Source organism: Penaeus vannamei, chromosome 8 (assembly GCF_042767895.1).
Source record: "Penaeus vannamei isolate JL-2024 chromosome 8, ASM4276789v1, whole genome shotgun sequence".
Taxonomy (NCBI): domain Eukaryota; kingdom Metazoa; phylum Arthropoda; class Malacostraca; order Decapoda; family Penaeidae; genus Penaeus; species Penaeus vannamei.
The window spans coordinates 36736951-36746950 of NC_091556.1; the positions used below are offsets into that span (position 1 = coordinate 36736951).

At 46.4% G+C, this 10000-nt stretch overlaps 1 protein-coding gene across 3 annotated transcripts in view; it reads left to right on the forward strand.

Moving 5' to 3' along the window:
- LOC113814434 (serine-rich adhesin for platelets) overlaps nucleotides 1-10000 on the forward strand; it is a 33413-nt gene that overhangs the window by 9791 nt on the left and 13622 nt on the right. For all 3 annotated transcript variants that reach the window (XR_011398703.1, XM_070124630.1, XM_070124631.1), the window contains exon 4: nucleotides 1-10000. This exon is cut by the window's left edge and continues 231 nt beyond it; it is cut by the window's right edge. Coding sequence is in view for 2 of the 3 variants with exons in the window: in XM_070124630.1 (XP_069980731.1) it covers nucleotides 1-10000 (10000 nt within the window). In the remaining variant the exon portion in view is untranslated.

A 10000-nucleotide genomic window follows, 5' to 3' on the forward strand; every position in this document is an offset into this window, starting at 1 on the left:
CCATTTCCACAAGGCCTCCTGAAACCACAGTTAATTTAGATACTGCCACTCGCTTCGCACTCTCAGATTCTTTTAAACTTATGACTGACACCAGTACGTCTACGTTAATGCGTAAAATCACGTCTTCCACTCCATCCAGTGACATTACAGAGCCTATTGGTGCCACCAATGTCGTAATTCAGAACGACAGCTCGATGACCACTCTACCTAGTGGTGTCAACACTCAAACGCATATTACCACCGTCACACCAACACTTGACACCACCACTTCTAAGGTATCGGCTGGCAACATATCTGTGATGACAAATGATACCACCACTTCTATAACAGATAGCATCACTGCTTCTACAATAGCAGATGACACCACTACCTCCATAATAACAGATGACATTACCACTTCCATGGTAACAGATGACACTGCAAACTCCTCTTTAACTGTTGAAACCAGTATTTTTTTGATAAAAGATAATATAACCGCCTCCATGATAACAGATGACACCACCACTTCTATGACAACAGAGGAAGTTGCAATTGCAGAAGACACTACAACTCTTGGGGGAATAAATGACATCACAAAAGATGATAGCTCAACCTACAGAATATTAGTTGACACCAGTTCTTCAGATGACACCTCACTCTCCACAAAATCATATAACACCACAACTTCTGTACCAGAGGACAACACCACTTCTACTACAACTTCCACAACAGAAGTTGAAACCATCGTAATAACAGAAGGCCTCACCACTTCACTGGTAATGAATGGCACCACCAATCCTTTGGGAACAGATGGCGCTACCATATCCACAGTAACAGGTGGCACCAACACTTCCTTGACAATAGATGACACCACCACGTCTACGATAACAGATGGCACCACCACCTCCACAACAGCAGATGACACCACCACCTCCACAACAGCAGATGACACCACCACCTCCACAACAGCAGATGACACCACCACCTCCACAACAGCAGATGACACCACCACCTCCACAACAGCAGATGACACCACCACCTCCACAACAGCAGATGACACCACCACCTCCACAATACCAGATGGCACCACCACATCAACAATACCAGATGACACCACCACCTCCACAACAGCAGATGCCATCACCACATTCACAATAGCAGATGACACCACCACACCCACAATAGTAGATGACACCACCACCTCCGAAACAGCAGATGACACCACCACATCCAAAATACCAGATGACACCACTACATCCGCAATAACAGATGACACCACCATATCCACAATACCAGATGACACTACCACATCCACAATACTAGATGACACCACCACCTCCACAACAGCAGATGCCATCACCACATTCACAATATCAGATGACACCACCACATCCACAATACCAGATGACACCACCATATCCACAATACCAGATGACACCACTACATCCACAATACCAGATGACACATCCACAATACCAGATGAGACCACCACCTCAACAATAGCAGATGACACCACTACATCCACAATAGCAGATGACACCACTACATCCACATTACCAGGTGACACAACCACACCCACAATAGCAGATGACACCACCACCTCAACAATACTAGATGACACCACCACCTCCACAACAGTAGATGACACCACTACATCCACAATAGCAGATGACACCACCACCTCAACAATAGTAGCTGACACTACCGCCTCCACAGTAGCAGATGACACCTCCACAATAGCAGATGGCACCTCCACAATAGCAGATGGCACCACCTCAATAATACCAGATGACACCACCACCTCAACAATACCAGATGACACCACCACCTCCACAATAGAAGATGAAACCACCACATCCACAATAGCAGTTGACACAACCACCTCAACAATACCAGATGACACCAACCCCTCCACAATAGCAGACGACACCACCACCTCCACAATACCAGATGACACCACCTCAACAACAGCAGATGACACCACCGCCTCCACAATAGCAGATGACACCGCCACATCCACAATACCAGATGACACCATCCCCTCCACAATAGCAGATGACACCACCTCTTCCACATTACCAGATGACACCACTACATCCACAATACCAGATGACACCACCACTTCAACAATAGCAGATGGCACCATCGTCTCCACAATACCAGATGACACCACTACATCCATAAGACCATATGGCACCACCATCTCCACAATACCAGATGACACCACCTCTACAATTCCAGATGACACCTCCACAATAGCAGATGACATCACCACCTCCACAATAACAGATGACACCACCACCTCAACAATAGCTGATGACACCACCACCTCCACAATAACAAATGACACCACCACCTCAACAATAACAGATGACACCACCACCTCAACAATAGCTGATGACACCACCACCTCCACAATAACAAATGACACCACCACCTCCACAATAGCAGATCACACCACCACCTCAACAATAGCTGATGACACCACCACCTCCACAATAACAAGTGACACCACCACCTCCACAATAACAAATAACACCACCACCTCAACAATAGCAGATGACACCTCCACAATACCAGATGGCACCGCCACCTCAAAAATAGCAGATGACACCTCCACAATAGTAGATGACACCACCACCTCCACAATACCAGATGACACCACCACCTCAACAAAACCAGATGACACCACCACCTCAACAATACCAGATGACACCATCCCCTCCACAATAGTAGATGGCACCACCACCTCCACAATTCCAGATGACACCACCACCTCAACAATACCAGATGACACCACCACCTCAAAAATAGCAGATAACACCATCTCCTCCACAATACCAGATGACACCACTACAACCACAATACCACATGACACCACCACATTCACAATACCAGATGACACCACATCCGCAATACCAGATGACACCACCACATCCACAAAAGCAGATTACACATCCACAATACCAGATGACACCACCACCTCTACAATAACAGATGACACCACCACCTCAACAATAGCAGATGACATCACCACCTCAACAATAGCAGATGACACCACCACCTCAACAATACCAGATGATACCACCACCTCAACAATACCAGATGACACCACCCCCTCCACAACAGCAGATGGCACCTCCACAATAGCAGATGATACCACCACCTCAACAATAGCAGATGACACCACCACATCCACAATACCAGATGACACCACCACCTCAACAATACCAGATGACACCACCACATCCACAATACCAGATGACACCACTACCTCAACAATAGCAGATGATACCACCACCTCAAAAATAGCAGATGATACCACCACCTCAACAATACCAGATGACACCACCACCTCCACAATAGCAGATGACACCACCACATCCGCAATACCACATGACACCTCCACAATACTAGATGACACCACCACATACACAATACCAGATGGCACCAACCCCTCCACAATACCAGATGACACCACCACATCCACAATACCAGACGAAACCACTCCCTCCACAATACCAGATGACACCACCGCCTCCACAATACCAGATGACACCACTGCATCCACAACACCAGATGACACTACCACATCCACAATACCAGATGACACCACCATCTCAACAATAGCAGATGGCACCACCACATCCACAATGCCAGATGACACCACCACATCCACAATACCAGAGGACACCACCACATTCATAATAGCAGATGAAACCACCACATCCACAATACCAGATGACACCACCACATCCACAATACCAGATGACACCACCACATCCACCATAACAGATGACACCACCACATCCACAATAGCAGACGACACCACCACATCTACAATAACAGATGACACCACTCTTTTGGTAACAGATGACACCACCACATCCACAATACCAGATGACACTACCACATCCACAATGCCAGATGACACCACCACATCCACAATACCAGATGACACCAGCACATCCACAATAGCAGATGACATCACCACATCCACAATACCAGATGACACCAGCACATCCACAATACCAGATGACACAACCACGTCTACGATAACAGATGACACCACCACGTCTACAATAACAGATGACACCACCACATCCACAATAGCAGATGACACCACCACATCCACAATACCAGATGACACCACCACCTCGACAATAGCGGATAACACCACCACCTCAATAATAGCAGATGACATCACCACATCCACAATAGTAGATGACACCACCACATCCACAATAGCAGATGACACCACCACCTCAACAATAGCAGATGACACCACCACATCCACAATAGCAGATGACACCACCACCTCAACAATAGCAGATGACACCACCACATCCACATTAGTAGATGCCACCACCACATCCACAATAGCAGATGACACCACCACATCCACAATACCAGATGACATCAGCACATCCACAATACCAGATGACACCACCACATCCACAATAGCAAATGACACCACTCTTTTAGTAACAGATGACACCACCACATCCACAATAGCAAATGACAACACTCTTTTAGTAACAGATGACACCACCACATCCACAATAGCAGATGACACCACCACCAGAATAATAGCAGATGACACCACTCTTTTGGTAAAAGATGACACCACCACATCCACAATAGCAGATGACACCACCACCTCAACAATAGTAGATGACACCACTCTTTTGGTAAAAGATGACACCACCACATCCACAATAGCAGATGACACCACCACCTCAACAATAGCAGATGACACCACCACATCCACAATACCAGATGACACCACCACCTCAACAATAACAGATGACACCACCACATCCACAATAGCAAATAACACCACTCTTTTGGTAACAGATGACACCACCACATCCACAATAGCAAATGACACCACCACATCCACAATAGCAGATGACACTACCACCAGAATAATAGCAGATGACACCACTCTTTTGGTAAAAGATGACACCACCACATTCACAATAGCAGATGACACCACCACCTCAACAATAGCAGATGACACCACCACATCCACATTACCAGATGACACCATTCCTTTTGTAACAGAGGACACCACCACATCCACAATAGCTGAAGACACCACCACATCCACAATAGCAGATGACACCACTCTTTTTGTAACAGATGACACTTCCACCTCAACAATAGCGGATGACACCACCACATCCACAATAGCAGATGACACCACTCTTTTTGTAACAGATGACACCTCCACCTCAACAATAGCGGATGACACCACCATATCCACAATAGCAGATGACAGCACCACATCCACAATACCAGATGACACCACCGCCTCTACAGTAGCAGATGACACCACCATCTCCATAATACCAGATAACACCACCACATCCACAATACCAGATAACACCACCATATCCACAATATTAGATGACACCACCACATCCACAGTACCAGATGACACCATCACATCCACAACAGCAGATGACACCACCACCTCAACAATACTAGATGACACCACCCCCTCCACAATAGCAGATGACACCACCACATCTACAATAGCAGATGACACCTCCACAATGGCAGATGACACCACCACCTCAACAATACCAGATGACACCACCACATCCACAATACCAGATGACACCACCGCCTCCACAATACCAGATGACACCACCCCCTCCACAATACCAGATGACACCACCACCTCAACAATAATACATGACACCACTGCATCCACAATAGCAGATGACACTACCACATCCACAATACCAGATGACACCCCCATCTCAACAATAGCAGATGACACCACAACATCCACAATACCAGATGACACCACCACATCCACAATACTAGATGACACCACCACATTCACAATACCATATGACACCACCACATCCACAATACCAGATGACACCACCACATCCACAATACCAGATGACACCACCACATCCACAATACCAGATGACACCACCACATCCACAATACCAGATGACACCACCACATCCACAATACCAGATGACACCACTACATCCACAATAGATGACACAACCGTCTCCACAATAACAGATGACACTACCACATCTACAATACCATATGACACCACCACATCTACAATAGCAGATGAAACTACCATCTCCACAATAGCATATGTCACCACATCCACAATAGCAGATGACACCACTACATCCACAATACCAGATGACACCACATCTACAATAGCAGATGACACCACCACATCCACAATACCAGATGACATCACTACCTCAACAATAAGAGATGACACCACCACATCTACAATAGCAGATGACACCACATCTACAATAGCAGATGACACCACCACATCCACAATAACATATGACACCACCACCTCAACAATAGCAGATGACACCACCACATCTACAACAGCAGATGACACCACCACATCCACGATAACAGATGACACCACCACCTCAACAATAGCAGATGACACCACCACATCCACAATACCAGATCACACCACTCTTTTGGTAACAGTTGACACCACCACATCCACAATAGCAGATGACACCACCACATCCACAATACCAGATGACACTTCCACACCCACAATACCAGATGACACCACCACATCCATAATACCAGATGCCACTACCATGTCTACAATAACAGATGACACCACTCTTTTGGTAACAGATGACACCACCACATCTACAATAGCAGATGACACCACCACATCCACAATAGCAGATGACACCACCACCTCAATAATAGCGGATGACACCACCACCTCAACAATAGCAGATGACACCCCTCTTTTGGTAACAGATGACACCACCACATCCATAACAGCAGATGACACCACCACATCCACAATAGCAAATGACACCACCACATCCACAATACCAGATGACACCATCTCAACAATAGCAGATGACACCACCACATCCACATTACCAGATGACACCACTCCTTTGGTAACAGATGACACCACCACATCCATAATAGCAGTTGGCACCACCACCTCCACAATACCAGATGACACCATCACATCCACAACAGCAGATGACACCACCACATCTACAATACCAGATGACACCATCACATCCACAACAGCAGATGACACCACCACATCCACAATACCAGATGACACCACCACATCCACAATACCAGATGACACAACCACATCCACAATACCAGATGACACCACCACATCCACATTAGTAGATGACACCACCACATCCACAATACCAGATGACACCACCACATCCACAATACCAGATGACACCACCACATCCACAATACCAGATGATACCACCACATCCACAATACCAGATGACACTAGTCCTTTGGTAACAGATGGCACCACCATCTCCATAATACCAGATAACACCACCACATCCACAATACGAGATGACACCACCACCTCCACAATAGCAGATGACACCACCGCCTCCACAATAGCAGATGACACCACCACCTCCACAATAGCAGATGACACCACCGCCTCCACAATAGCAGATGACACCACCATCTCCATAATACCAGATAACACTACCACATCCACTATACCAGATAACACCACATCAACAATGCCAGATGAGAAGACCACATCCACAATACCAGATGACACCACCACATCCACATTACCAGATGACACCAACACATCCACAATACCAGATGACACCACACCCACAACAGCAGACGACACCACTACATCTACAATAGCAGATGACACCACCACATCAACAATACCAGATGACATCACCACTTCCACAATACCAGATGACACCACCGTATCCACAATACCAGATGACACCACCGCATCCACAATACTACATGACACGACCACATCCACAATACCACATGACACCACCACCTCCACAATACCACATGGCACAACCACATCCACAATAGCAGATGACACCACCACATCCACAATAGCAGATGACACCACCACATCCACATTACCAGATGACACCAGTACATCCAAAACAGCAGATGACACCACATCCACAATAACAGATGACACCACCACATCCACAATACCAGATGACACCACCACATCCACAATACCACATGACACAACCACATCCACAATACCAGATGACATCACCAAATACACAATACCAGATGACACCACCACATACACAATACCAGATGACACCATCACATACACAATACCAGATGACACCACCACATACACAATACCACATGACACCACCACATACAGAATACCAGATGACACCACCACACCCACAATACCACATGACACCACCACATCCACAATACCACATGACACAACCACGTCCACAATAGCAGATGACGCCACAACATCCACAATACCACATGGCACCACCACATCTACAATACCACATGACACAACCACATCCACAATACCAGATGGCACCACCACATCCACAATACCACATGACACCACCACATCCACAATACCACATGACACCACCACATCCACAATACCACATGACACCACCACATCCACAGTACCACATGACACAACCACATCCACAAAAGCAGATGACACCACATCCACAATACCAGATGACACCACCACATCCACAATACCAGATGACACCACCACATACACAATACCAGATGACACCACCACATCAACAATAGCAAATGACACAACCACAATACCAGATGACACCATTACATCCACAATACCAGATGACACCACATCCACAATAGCAGATGACACCATCACATCCACAATAGCAGATGACACCACCACATCCACAATACCAGATGACACCACCACACCCACAATACCACATGACACCACCACATCCACAATACCACATGACACCACCACATCCACAATACCACATGACACCACCACATCCACAATACCAGATGACACCACCACATCCACAATACCAGATGACACCACCACATCCACAATACCAGATGACACCACCACATCAACAATAGCAAATGACACCACCACAATACCAGATGACACCATTACATCCACAATAGCAGATGACACCACATCCACAATAGCAGATGACACCACCACATCCATAATAGCAGATGACACCACCACATCCACAATACCACATGACACCACCACATCCACAATACCACATGACACAACCACATCCACAATAGCAGATGACACCACCACATCCACAATACCAGATGACACCACCACATCCACAATACCAGATGACACCACCACATCCATAATACCACATGACACCACCACATCCATAATACCACATGACACCACCACATTGACAATACCAGATGACACCATTACATCCACAATACCAGATGACACCATTACATCCACAATAGCAGATGACACCACATCCACAATAGCAGATGACACCACCACATCCATAATAGCAGATGACACCACCACATCCACGATACTAGATAACACCACCACCTCCACAATAGCAGATGAAACCACCACCTCCACAATAGCAGATGTTACCACCACCTCCACAATAGCAGATGACACCACCACATCCACAATAGCAGATGACACCACCACATCCATAATAGCAGATGACACCACCACATCCACATTACCAGATGACACCACCACATCCACAATACCAGATGACACCACCACATCAACAATAGCAAATGACACCACCCCAATACCAGATGACACCATTACATCCACAATAGCAGATGACACCACATCCACAATAGCAGATGACACCACCACATCCATAATAGCAGATGACACCACCACATCCACAATAGCAGATGACACCACCACCTCCACAATAGCAGATGACACCACCACATCCACAATACCAGATGGCACCACCACGTCCACAATAGCAGTTGACACCACCATATCCACAATAGCAGATGACACCACCACATCAACAATACCAGATGACACCACAACATCCATAATAGCAGATGACACAACCACATCCACAATAGCAGTTGACACCACCACATCCACATTACCAGATGACATCACCACATCAACAATACCAGATGACACCACCACATCCACAATACCAAATGAAACCATCACATCCACAATACCACGTGACACCACCACATC